Source organism: Poecilia formosa, unplaced genomic scaffold (assembly GCF_000485575.1).
Source record: "Poecilia formosa unplaced genomic scaffold, Poecilia_formosa-5.1.2 Scaffold252, whole genome shotgun sequence".
Classification (NCBI taxonomy): domain Eukaryota; kingdom Metazoa; phylum Chordata; class Actinopteri; order Cyprinodontiformes; family Poeciliidae; genus Poecilia; species Poecilia formosa.
Genome location: NW_006800191.1, coordinates 938181 through 951962, shown reverse-complemented (window position 1 = coordinate 951962; position 13782 = coordinate 938181). Strand labels below are relative to the sequence as shown.

At 42.1% G+C, this 13782-nt stretch overlaps 1 protein-coding gene across 1 annotated transcript in view; it reads right to left on the bottom strand.

Moving 5' to 3' along the window:
• Positions 1–2162: 2162 nt before the first annotated feature.
• The window catches only part of yap1 (Yes1 associated transcriptional regulator), a 37085-nt gene continuing 25465 nt past the window's right edge, over positions 2163–13782 (bottom strand). Inside the window, exons 5-8 of the mRNA XM_007569945.2 lie at positions 8610–8764; positions 5662–5789; positions 4132–4244; positions 2163–3126 (exon numbers count right to left, since the gene is read on the bottom strand). Of these exons, the coding sequence (XP_007570007.1) occupies positions 2891–3126; positions 4132–4244; positions 5662–5789; positions 8610–8764 (632 nt within the window). The 3' untranslated portion in view covers positions 2163–2890. The remainder of the gene's footprint in view (positions 3127–4131; positions 4245–5661; positions 5790–8609; positions 8765–13782) is intronic.

Below are 13782 nucleotides of genomic sequence, written 5' to 3'. Positions count from 1 at the left end.
AATACAACTACAAATAAGGCTGTAAGATAGCAAAATGTGAAAAAAGTTAATACTTTCCAGATGTACTGCATTACAACAGAAGTTTCATAAAACTTGATGAAGCTTTGCAGAGGTGAGGAAAGAGCAGAAAGTGTGTATAATTATATATAAATGAATAAAAACACTTTGAACAACACAAATGAAATTTAAAACAACGTATATACTTTATTTAAGGCCAATTTCAAAGTATCATATAAAGAAATGTATAATGTAACAGAATTTATTGTTCCAAAACACATGCACATATCAAAAATGAACATTCATTACCGAATATAAATTCATTTCATGTGCATTTAGAAAACTCTAAATACTAAAACAAATTAACTTGTGATTAGTTCTACCGCTAAGATGAGTCAACAGCTAATTTTCTTACAATTTACACTCTTCTAGGTAAGAATAAAAATCAGTTGTGTGACAAAAAAAAAAAACAAAAAAAAAAAAAAGCATTGCATTAAATGAAAACTAGCCGTGTTATGGAAGCATTGTGGGGTACCACTTATTTTAGTTGCATTGTTCTCTCCAAACACTGTTTTAAAACATAGTCTCATGATCAGTAAAAATCAGTACTACAATGAAGTTCTCACACAAAATAACAAATTAAAAATAAAAAAGTTAATGTCCTCTAATCTAAGATACATGTTTAAGCATGTTTTCCATCAAGTTAATGCTATATCAATTCACTGTTGGGCTGACAACAGAATCAGCGTGCCATCCAGCAAGGCCTCTATCAAGATTATCCAAAAGGTTACTGCAGTTAATACGCAGATGTTGCCACCATGTAAACGTCGCCGTGATCACGAGAGAAGCTGTCGGTGTGTCGCTTGCACAGCGGCCGGAGCATTTTTGTAAAATTATGTAAACATGCGCTCGCTGTTCGAAAATCACTTTCTCCTTTGTTCAGAAACCTCAGAACCTCTCCGCCAGAACTAGTCAGATGCGTCCGATAACACTTAAATCATACAGAAAACTTCCCATTAGCTTATAAGGTTTTGTTCACACGGAGGCCGATTGACATTTCTCGATCCTGACGATGGAAGTGAAAAATAAGGGTAGTGTTCATTAGAATCAAAACACAAAAATAACAAAAAAAATAATTCAAAATAGACAAAAAAAAACAAACAAAAAAAAAACATCTTTGGAATCGTGACTGAAATATATGATTGTTTGTGGATTATCCCATTAAACATCAAGCAAAACACACATACAAACGCTGTGTAACTTACAGCAATAAGCCAAACCCTTTTCCTTCTTGGTTACGTTTAAACATGACTCTAAAACTTGCTTTAACTTGTCCAAGCCCAGCCGATCCAAACTGTTGCTTCTTTTTAGACGCTCAACGCAGCATCGCGCGGAGCGGGCGCTCAGTTTCAAACATTGTAATTTCACATATCCGGTCACATGCTTGAACTGATTCGAGCTATAATATCTGTGGAGTCTACAGATCTTCCTGTTTTTTTTTTTTTTTTTTTTTGGTTAATATTTAGCAGAGAAAGGATAAAAATTCAGCTTGCGATGAATAAAAACACGATAACACTAATAGGCGAATATATATTGCAAAGCAAAAGAAGAGAGAATCAGAAGATAGATAAAACAAAACGAGTCCAAACAATCTAGCTTGTGTCTTGGCAGAGGGAATCTGGTGCTCTGATAACAGCTGACCCTGTGAAGTTATTAAAGGAAGAAAAACGAGTGAACCCCCCTCAACCCTCCCACCAAAAAAAAAAAAAAAACAGCCTCATTAATTTAAGTGTAAGACTAATGGAGTTATGACAGAGGTAATAAATCCTATCCCCTCCATATGATCTAACTGTCTATCATGCACCCGCCCTACGTTTTAGCTACAAACCAGGACAAAAAAAAAAAAAAAAAAAAAACGTCTTTTTTTAATCTAAACTATTATACATGTGTAACAAGCTACAAATAAAACACACTTTTTAGGTTAGGCTTGAATAAGAATGAGAGAAAAAGAAGCTACGGGTAAGAAAAAGATCCCCGACAAATCACCTTGTGTTTATAAAACATAATACAGTTTGATTATTAAAACAATTAAAATGCGGCTTATATATGCATGAATACAGCCCGACGCCTATCATTGCATTATACATACTGGGTAAATTGTTCGAGTTGCTCGCGTCTTTAAAAAATACATCCGAAGGCACTTGATCTATTAAAGGTTTAACTTAGACTTGCTGGCACAGCCAAGCAGCGATGTAGTCGGTCCCCAGTTTCAAACCCCACCCCAACGAAAAGCAAAGCCACCAACTCCAAATCGCGCCTCAAATTACCTTCACTCCAAATCAGTATTGTTCTTTATGCTTTGAATACATCATTTTTGGTTTTTCAGGCTCGTTGAAAGGAGAGAAAAAAAAAAGGTTTGAGGCAAACATAAAGCTATTTAACTAAATTCAATAGTCCCAAACACAGATGCTTGGTGGCGCACTGCAAAAACAAGAGAGGCTCCGGAGGCTCCAGGTGGGAGGCAACATGGGCAGTCCTTGCAGAAGAACACGTGCACTTGGTCACTTCAGCTACCATCTGGGTAAATAAGCTGACAGACCTGTGAAAATTTTTGGGGCCCTTGCATAAATGTCTGTTCATAGGCCAGCCTTGAAGACACAGACAAATTCAAAAAGATAAAAACACAAGTGAAAAGATCAGAATACTGCCTGAAAAGAGGTTAGGCCTTACATGCTGAGAGGCACAGAAGTTCAGAGAGGCTCGCTGAAATGTCTGGTAAAAGCATCTATGAATCCTTCAGAGATCAGAGCAGGCGACGGTTCAGAACGCAGCGGGGGAACAGGTGGTACGGAGCGCCCCGCCCGGCCCCACCCCTCTCCTCCGCTCGGGTCCTCTATAACCATGTCAGGAAGTTCTCCTTGTCGATCTTGGTAGCCGCCAGAACAGACTCCATGTCGCTGAGGATGTCGGAGCTCAGCGGCTCCTGCAGACTAGCCATCAGCTCCTCGCTTTCCACCGCCATGCTCTCGCCCTCCAGGGTGCCCAGGTCCACGTCGGTTCCGGGGATGCCGTCCAGGTAGTCGGGGAATCGGCTGGGCTGCGACGCCATGGAGGCTGGGAGAGAGTCTCCTGATGGACAGAAGATGACATTTTTTTTGACATCTTGTCAAGCTACAAATTTTACTTTGATATTTTGTAAAGTGCTTCAAGACTACATTTGTTGTTAACATATAAATACAGCTGAACTGCACCAGAAACATCAATGCATTTTGTCTTGATTTTATGTGATGAACAAATGGACGGTTGAGCGTTACATTATTATAATGCGGAACAAAACGCGTCCCTCTGACTCCATGATGCCGTTTGTTCTGTGTTCACAGAACAGCACAACGGAGGACTCCACTCACAAATCAGCGGAAGTCTGACACCCAACAAATGGCTGCAGTTTTCAGGTGAAAAGGGGACAGAATTCAAATCTTTCATATTTTCAATTTAAAAAAACATTTTGAAAACTGCATTTTTCACTTCGTTTTTCTGCACTCCTTTGTATGGACATGCAACATAAAACCAGAATGAGATACACTGATGTGTGTGGTGGTAACGTGACACAATGTGGGAAAGTTACAGAGGTGTTTACCCTGACTTTACCCACAAGTTTGCTGCCAAAACTTTGGCTCGTTATCAGCAGGCAGTGCAAAAGGTGGCGCTGCTGACGGTATGCGGCTGTACCAACGGCTCGGATGACTTCCACATGGCTGAAACTTTGGGTTTTGTCCAAGAATTTGAGGGAAACGTAAACTACGATCAAGGGGAGATATTTTCCATATGAATTTGTTTGTAATTTTTGTGTGAAATTAATGCACTGTATGACTTCGAAAGTCTTGCTTCAGAGAGGTTCTGTGATCGCCTAACTGGTCAGCCTGCAGTCCAGATCTGTCTTCCATTAGAAAAGAATCAGAAATATTCCACAAATGCTGACTGGCTAAGGTGCTGGGTTCAGAAAGCCTCACGGCATCAGAATGGTCTGAAAGCTAAGAGTAGTTTGTCCTTTGTCAGGTAGGCATGCCAAATATAACATGTCTTGTCCGTTTGGTTGCCATCACGGTGCAGGGGATGCACCGGCGCGTCACTCACCTGTATCCATTTCATCCACGCTGTTCAGGAAGTCATCTGGAGTGCGAGGAACGCTGTAGCTGCTCATGCTCAGCCCGCTGTCGGTGCTCTCATCCCTGGAGTGGTAGGTCCCGCTGGAAACCCACAAACATCAAAACATCAATTAGAAACTGCCTGCGGTTCTAGAGAATCCACAATGGATCCTAGTAAACTGGCTAAAAATAGTGCAGAACCAACTTTTTTTCAATCATACAGTTGCTAAATCACAAATGTATGATTTAGCAGTTTTTTTCTCCAATATTCTCCATGAAATTAATCCCACATTTGATTTTGACAATAAAATGAAGCAACTATCATTTGTCATTATTGCCTCTGAAACAAAGTTGTTTTTTTTTACCGTCATAATTTTTCTCACACATCAACATCCTGTAGAAGAAAATGAATCGGTCCTCTTTTTGTAGTCAGCGTTCTATGTTTCTGTTCTTATTTTAAAACAAAAAATAATAATAAAAAAAACAGAAATAATCTTAGGATTCTTGAAAAATTAACAGATTTAGAATAATGGATATTTAGGATTCTTGAAAAATTAACAGATTTAGAATAATAGATATTTATTAACATTTTTAAGTTGTCTTTTCAGGAGAGTTTTATTTAGCTGGGATGAGGGTAAAAACAGCTCTTTGGTTTGTGAAGGCTGGAGAACCCTAAATGGCCTAAAACCAATTAAAATCAAGGTGAAACTTGAAAAGTTTTTCTCGAATTGATCGAACTTTCCTTTGCCATCAAATGGAACTAGAACCTTCTGCATTTGATCTGTTAAATTCTCACACACCTACTTCACTTTTTCACCCAAAAAACAGGAAAAGAAGCAACAATGAAAGGCACAAAAAGACAAAAGGAGCAAAGATGATATCTGACAAGTCTATACTAATTAGCAGAAAAATATGTAGGCAGAGTATGGCAGAGGCAAGATGAATGAAGCCTTTGTGAGAGCAGGGGGAGCGGAGGGAACGAGGGTGGGGGGATTAGTTTGGCCTGTCTACTGACTGGACCACATGCTCTCATAGCCTGCTTGCTATTCAGCTCTTTCCACACTTTGTCAGCTTGAACCGCTCGGATTTACACTCCGCTGTGACGCTCTGCTCCGTTTACGTGCGGAGAACTCTGCCGTCTGTCCGAAGCGGCAGCTGTTTCCGATCTAATAAAGGCCCGACAAAGTGCTTTTCATAACACGCACCACCATTTTAGCTCTGATGTGACCTGTAACGCTGCCGCTGTACACCAGGGGCCGTTGCCGTGCGGAAAACTTCCGTCTGGTCTGCGTGAGTCATTAACATGTGAGGAGGGTTAAAGCCCAGAGACAGCTTGCGTAATGCGGCCTCGAGCGGCCCAGAGCACCGATCCCCCTCACACAGGAGCCAGTAAGCATGACAAGCCGAACCAGAACTGGAAGTTTTTTTTGGCAGGCGGCCTCTTGCAAGTCAGGGATTCTGCTGTGACAGAGGAAGACTTCCTCCATTTTCTTTACAGAGCTCTCTGTGTGAGACTGACCTGTTAAGGAATGGGTCAGAGCTGTTGACAGTCATGGTCCGAGCATCTTGGGCCAAAGGAGAGGAGATGGGGTTTGTGCTGCCATCTTGATCCATACTGGTGGGCAGCTGGTTTCTCAAAGCAAGCTCCTGTGGGCGATGAAAGAAACTGATTATAAAAATATGTCTGAACTATCTAATACCATGGTACCCGAGTCGGTCGTGGATATTATGGCATTCAGTATTTGCGAGACATCAAACAACTAGGCCTGTCATGATAACAAATTTTGATGATGATAAAATGTCCCAAAAATCACATTTTATGTAATTTGAAGAATTAACGGCATTCTTTGCAGTGATAGTAAAGGTTTGCAAGGTCTCTTTTCAATGTCTGTGAGCACTCTTTTTTCTTTTTTTTTTTGCTAAATTTGAGTGCATGCAATATGTTCTATGAATGCCTAATTTTCTGATGAGGTTCTGATTGGAAAAACTTAAATTTTCCCAAAAGGAATTCCAACTTGTGGAGTAATTTCTACAAATTATATAAGCTCCAGATGTGGAAATTTCACCTTTTGGTTAAAAATCAAACCACTTCTACATTTTTGTTTTTATGACATAACCCAACACGTCTCTTAAAAACAGTGATACTTGTTATAAAAATTGTGAACCACTGGACTTACTCCTCTGTTGCAGTAACACATTGCTCCATACAACCCCCTCCTGTTCCCCTCATAAAGCATTATGTTACACAAGAGGCCAGCCGCCACAGTCCAAGACAATTGTTTTCTACACATGCTGCTATAGATAAGGTTGAGGATATGATGTCACGTTGTTCTGTTTCAACTCCTTCAACGGGAAGGTGAAATGACTTGACCACTGTCACTATTTTGAGAATCAGCTTTTACAGGAAAAAAGCAAACAAAAGGAAGGCCGGCTCTGTGTGGGGAGTGACGCTTCTACATAAAAAGTCACTGCCCAACAAGCGTGGGGACATTTTTTTCTTGTCGTTTGGGTTATAACTTATTCTGACAGTTTTGCAAAACAGGTCCTGCTTAAACGCAAGTCACAGATTTCCATGTGGCACTTTGTGTCAAACTAGAAGTGACTGGCGTGTCAGCGCAGCAGCTCTTCTGTTCTGGAAGGCATAACCATTACGCCACCCTGGATTTCTTGCTCTAGTGCAGTGGTTCCCAAACTTTTTCTTCTGCGCTCCCCCAGTGGTTTCCAAACATTTTCTGCGCCCCCCCCCCTATGGATTACAAATGGCCGTCTGGTTGAAACGACATGTGTGACGGGGGGGGAACCTCTGCTCTAGTGAGACTGGAAAGGCATACTTTCCATCCAACACCAAAAGTCCCATTTCCTGTTCGATGAGGAAGGCAAGACCAGTATCAGCCTCTGGCTAACTTGATGGACAAGTCGGCTCGTTTCACAGCGTTATCTGTGAAGTCACCCGTTAAGACCAGAAAAAGAAGGGCACTTTCAATAGCAGGCGGCAGAGTAAAGCAGATCCACTCACAAACATCTGATTAGCTGATGTGTGGCTGCACAAAAATAGTACACAACTAGGCAGTGTCACTGCAGATTGGCCGAGGTTGCACAACAAAATGTTAAGTTACAGGTACCATCATTTTTGTCCATGTCTGTTTTATTAGGTTTTTTTGGTTGTTGTTGTTATTCTGTTGAACCCCACTTCAAAAGCAACATCTAATTTTCATTGGTTAATTATCAATAAGTTTTTATTCATTGTTACTTTTGTCAGTTTCAAGTAATTTTAGTGACCACTGTTGGCTTTTTGTTCATTACCTCAGAGGTACCAACTAGAGATGCACCATTAAATCGGTCCCGATTTCTTTGATTTTGGGAGATTGGCGCTTGCACGTGAAGCGGATCTCATCCACGATCACATTTTAAATCGATCGTAAAGATCTGAAAAATCAGCCCTTTGGCTCTGCCGTGAGAGAGCTGGCTGACAGACCTGCCCATCAGGTTATGTCTGCAAGTGTGAGGCTAACAAAACTCACCCTGTTGTTGCCAACTTAGCAATATTTCAAAGAAAAAAAATGGTATCAGCCAAAATTGATATTGGCAGGTTAGGCTTTTTAAAGACCAGTGATCGGTCAAAAAACTGCAATCGGTGCATACCTAGTACCAACAGATGGATCTCTTGGTACTTTGGCACTTCCTCATTAATCCTTAAAGTACAGGACCAGTAAGACAAAAAAATATTTTTAAAACTAATTTTTAAAATTTCTGTTAAGTTTATCTGCTGAAACAGTAGTGTCTTCCTGGAAAATACTAAACTTTTATCATGTTTTGTGCACATCAAATTGCAGGAGCTATTAAAGCCACAATCAGCCAGGAAACAGAGCTCCTGCAGCAGAGACCTTTCTGTGAAAACAAAATTAATTTTGCAGAGCCTGATAAGGACTCAACAACAACATGACCGCTGAAACCTGCAGCACATGATCTCCGTGGCCCCTCAGGAAGGTCAGATGGCTGTATTCTCCTCACAGCCCGCTGCATGTACACACATGGGTCACTTCCTACACCAGGAACTTTAAACAACCCAAGCGAACGGCAGAGTAAACAAAATCTCCAGCACTCTCATTCATAACCATAAAGCTCAGTCTTCCAGCTTATGACACAGTCCTGAGTAAATCAGGGGACGCTGCGGCACCACCCTGCGTGGGCGGAACGGTAAGGAAGTGATAAATTTACCACATATGACTCACAGGGCAGGATAGTTGAACAATAAAACCTGATCAAAGAGGCTTAAGATCCACCACTACACTTAATTCATGACTTACCAAGAGGAGGCATTACAACTCCATAACAAAATAAAGCTGTTGCCTGTGAGTCACTGAGGGTCCATGTAATGTCCATGACTCATAGGACACAGAAAGGAAATGTGCCCCTTCCGTCCCCCCCCTCCGAAATGAAGGCACCGAGACCAAACTGATGGCTGACCTGTGGTCTGTGCTGCTGCAGTCGGAGTCTGTCCTTCTCGATCTGCTGAAGTCTCAGCTGGTTGTTTCCTGCCATCACTCCACCGTGGGTGCTGGGAGGCAGCTGTCCCGACTGTTTCCCCGGAGCGCTCTGTGTCATCCGCTGTTGGTTCAGCGCTGCAAAAATGAAACAAAAAAACTTAAAACATAAGACTGCAGTATATAAAACAGCAAACATAAAAAACATACAGTACAGTTGATTCAATCTCAATACATACCATAAAATAAAAAATAAAAACCACTGCTTTCGTATTTTTCCTGCAAAAGTTTGTACTTGGAAATTTGAGTTTCTGAGTCAGAAGTCAATAACTTATCTTCAGGTTGTGACTGTTGCAGAAGAATACTGCTTATTTCTAGTTATATCACATTAAGCCAATAGCACACACAGAGATGTGCAATTTCTTTTGTGAATATGTTTCCTAAAGTGTGAATGCATAAGAAAAAAGGAGAGAAACAAGTTGTTGTGAGAACAACTAGCAAATCCCACAGGTTTTCCCCCAATGTGCCACTACAACTAGATCTACTCGGGTGCCAACGTCATGTCTTGATCCGAGCTCCGACTTGTGAGACAAAATGAATGCGGGAACAACATCTCCAGGATTCTGGTCTTTGATTGGTATTTACCAGCAGCACTGTAAACAGGAGGTACACAAAAGATTATAAGGCAGATTTGTTCACATCCCGTGTGGAAATTAAAAAGTTCAAAAGAGTTTCAAACTCTCTCAGAAGTCAGTGTGCTTAGTTGCTCCTCAATAATAACCATCCATTAGTCTGCGTTTAGTTGCCATAGTAACGGATACCGGCTAACCTGTATTTCCCTCGTCACTTCAGGTTTGAATGTAGATATTCAGACCGAGTGGTTTGCCATCTGAGTGGCCTGCTAGGACACCTAACTGGTTTCAAACGTGTTGCTACGGAGATGGGCAGAAATAAAAATGCAGTAGTGTTTTATGAGTGTTGCGTGTAAATTTCGTGCTGTAAATAATGCACTTGAAACACAGGAACCACAAAATGACAGCAAATGTTTTCCGCCACTCGGTGTGGGATACAACAGAAGCAACAACAGTTGAACAGTTTTCAACTTTCCTGCGTCGCGTCGCTAGCCCGCTCGTCTACGTTTGCAAGCTTGATATCTCATATACTCCCAATTGTGCTGGTTGCTTGGCTAGTGGAAGGCAACATTGCCTCCTGTGTTTAGAGCCCATAATTCATCCTCTATTCGAAGGGATAAATGTATTGAGAAAAAGCTGTGGACAGATCTTTCCTACAGGTTATCTCTAAACCATCCTAGTTATCTTGCCTGCTCTGCGCCTCGTATTCAACGAGTCGCCAACCAATCCATCACTGAAGTGGCCTTCTGTGATGACACACCATTTTTGAAGCAGGCAACAACCCGTTTCTCTGGTAGCAGAAAGAGGTGCCTGTGTGTTCAGTCTCCATGGTAGCCAACTGTCGTAGCAGCCAATGGGGTTGTGGTAGTTTCCACAAATCATTCCATTTGGTTTTCAGTAAGATATTAATTATTTCCTTTTTAAAAATAAAAACAAAACTAAACTGAGTCACCGACTGTTTGTTGGTCTCTATGATGCCACCTCTCCAGCAGATAGAAACGGTTCTTCCTCTTGCCCAGCAAAAAAAAGATGCACCTTAGTCAGAGGATTTTCTGGTTGTGACAAAGAACCAGTTCTAAGCAACCATGAGAACAAGTTTGCCACTTAAACAGGTTAGGTGAAATAAAAAAAAACACACTACATGACAGTTACACCACAATCAGATCTTAAACAGATCGGCAGCCAAGAAACTTCCGTTTTGTTCAACACTTGGCTACATTTAAGACGTGCTGGACATGATTGACAAGTTGCACATTTGTCAACAAGCTGAGCGTGCGGAAGAGGCGATCCAGTGCAGCCGGTTGCGTTGGACAAGAAGTCCCAGCAGAAGGTTTTCCATCGACAATCTGAAACCACCATTCCTGTAAGACCTGATCCTCTCCCACTCACTGACTAACACAGGCTTTGTACATTGCATCAGGCATGACTTATCCTTTCATTATGCCTTTTGTTTCGACTTGAACAAGTCGCAGATCATCCCTGAACACTGACCGCCTCCTCCTCCCGGCCCGACAGGTCCTCGTCAGCTGATCTAATAAATCTGATAGTCCTCGGAGACGAAGCGCTACATCGGCTTGTATAAACACAAAACCACCCTTAACACAAGTTTCTTTCACACAACAATTGTAGTGCCTTGTGCTTCAGCAAGCGAACTACGTGTTTACAATATCAAATGTGTTTGTGATGAAAACACAGCTGTTCCCCTGGTGAAATCTTTGTTATTCTTAGCTGTGGTGGGGGTGGACCTAATAAACATAAGGCAGCAAAGCAATGCCCCAATCTATGCATGCGAAGTAGGTCACGAGCTTTATCATTGTAGTAGGGAGAGGGGAGTTCCAGTAATGGAACCAATGAGGAGCAGCGTTTGCTCATGGGATCCAAGTGACAACCAAAACAAAAGCGTGATAGTGGCACAGTTTTCATGCGGGGCCACGTCTCTGTGCTCCACTGTCCTGCCCTCCTCGGCACCTTTCTCATCACCATTCAATCACTGTCTGTTTACACTCCTGCAGGAGCTGAATGAACTGTAGCTCAGGGCTCTCCCTGGGAAGCTCCGAAGGCCCCACACCGTCTCACATCTCGCCCCTCCACCCCTCCATGCTCTGTGTCCACACAGTCCCCCGCTCGCCACCCCACCCGCATGCACATAAACAAACACACTAGTCACGGAGCTGCCTCCCCCGCTCCCACACACACACGCGCACACACATTATCTGCATGCACCCTTAGGAGAGTGTGTTACTTCTCTCCTGCTTCTTATCTCGTGCAGATACCGAGGCCTTTGGAGGCTGGATCTTTCCGGCACCACGGCACCCTCAACTGTTCTCATGATGGCGTTCCTGTGCATGAGTCATGTCAACAGCACCGCATCCGTCAAGACTCGAGCTTTGATGAGGAGATATAGTTAAGTGGTAGGCAAAAACTCAGACAATCTGGAAAACTTTTAAATTTGGATTCACAGACGCAGAGAAACAGAACGCAGCGCCTCGCAAAACTTTTTGCGCCACTTTGCAGTCGTTTAATTACAAGTTTTGCATGTTTCGAAACCAATTTGTGTCATCTTTACTCACCATCTCAAGCTTCTGAGAACAGCAACTTATGTTTACTGCCACAGATTCTCAATTGGATTGAATTTTTTTTTGTCATTTTGATATTGATCCGATATGTAAAACTAAGCCGATATTGCCAAAAGACGTGCATTTCCATTTTTGTTGCGGTTTGTGTTTCAGGAAAGGGAGTGAAGGGGTTTGACTAAGAGGTGTTTGGGTATGTGATAGTGATGCAGTGCAGGATTGTGGCATTTATAACTGAAGGAGAGAAGCAACGCCAGTGGTGTGGTCATTTTTTCATACTTTTAAAGACGTATGTCAATAGATATAACACATACAATATTGGTAAATATTGGTTATTGCCCATAACAGTGATGAGAATAATATTGGACATTGGTCAAAATTTTCAGATCAGTGCATCCCTAAATATTGCTTTTAAACTTCTCTACAGCTTCCTCCCTGACTTGTTATTCATGTTCTTGTTTGTCCACCATTTTTCTCCAACAAACCTCTGAGGCCTTTTATCCAACAGCTACATTTATTACAAGATTACTAATTAGGTTACCTCTAATTGGGTGAACTGGATATTACCAAGGATATACGAGTAGAGGTGTCTGTATGTGAAGCTGAAAATCCAGGTATTGTTGAACTTCCACTTCACAGTCACGCTCTGCTGCACAGTATTATGGTTTGTTTGTGGGAAATGTGAAAGAATTCATGGAGTATGAAAACTTTTCAAAGGCAGTGTATGGTCTACCACTGACCTGCAAAGATTCAGTAGCTCTGTGTGTGTGTGTGTGTGTGTGTGTTTAGTTTTTTCACCATAATACCAGGGTTGCGTAATCAGTCTAATCAGGGCAAATCTGTTGTTTTTTTAACCAAGCAGCGCGACTAAGCCCAGATTTAAATATAAATGGAATTTTCCTTCAGGGCTCCTCAGTCAAGGATTCCCCCCAAAGACAAAACATTAAGTCGAAAGTATTCACAAACACTGATGACAAAGTTAAATCATAGGTGGAAAGGGGCCAGAGCGACAGCTCAGAACAAGCAGCACGGTTGAACTTTCAGGACGTGACCGTGTGCGTGGTGTAAATCAGCAGCGCATACAGGTGGCGATTGCAGGTGAGCCGTGCCGATAAGAGACTAGTTAATGCAGTCTGCCTTTTGTCTTCTTCATGCACTCCCGCAGCACAAAGATCCAGCAACTCGAGGCCTTATCAGCCGATCGCTCTGGCAGGCAAACGCAGCACGGGATCACCTGGGGCAGGTAAAGCCGAGGGTGTGCCAACTGTGGGAAGTTCTCAGCACGACCAGGGCACAGAACCTTTGAAGGTTGAGTAAATATTTGCCTTCTCCCGACTTAACAAGTTTAAGAGAAGGCCACTTGTGTTTCTCGTGTCGAGATAAGCCGGTGGAGAGAGAGTCTGGCTGTGATTGAAACACACCTTTGTTGTGTACTACACTGAGGTAAAAGCATTCACACCCTCAGACCTTTTCAGATTGTGTGGGCTTTATTGTAGATGCAGTTTTGCGGGATACACCAACACAAACTGCTGTAGAATTGTTTACGAGAAGGAGAGACGTTTGTTTGTCGGAGAGACGGCGATCACGTGGAAGATCTGGTCAAGTAAGCCTTACTACTTCTAAAACTAACACACCATCCTTGCATTAAAACATGGTGAGGGCAGCATAATGCTACGGGAAAGTTTGTCGTCGTAAACTTCAAGCAAAGTTCAAGGTGGGCATTTTGTCAAACGATGCATCAGGGACGTAGGGTAGAATATTTAAAAATTAAAGAAAAATTAAAAAGTCAACTTTCTGTGTTTTTATTGTGTATTTTATAGTAGCAAAGCTATCAAAGTGAAAACTTTTCTGATTATGCAAGAGAAAACTTCACTTTTTATCTACGAGAGCTTTAAAAATCAAGCTTCCACTACGGAGAATCTACACTTCTTTTCGCTTCAGCACTGGAAGC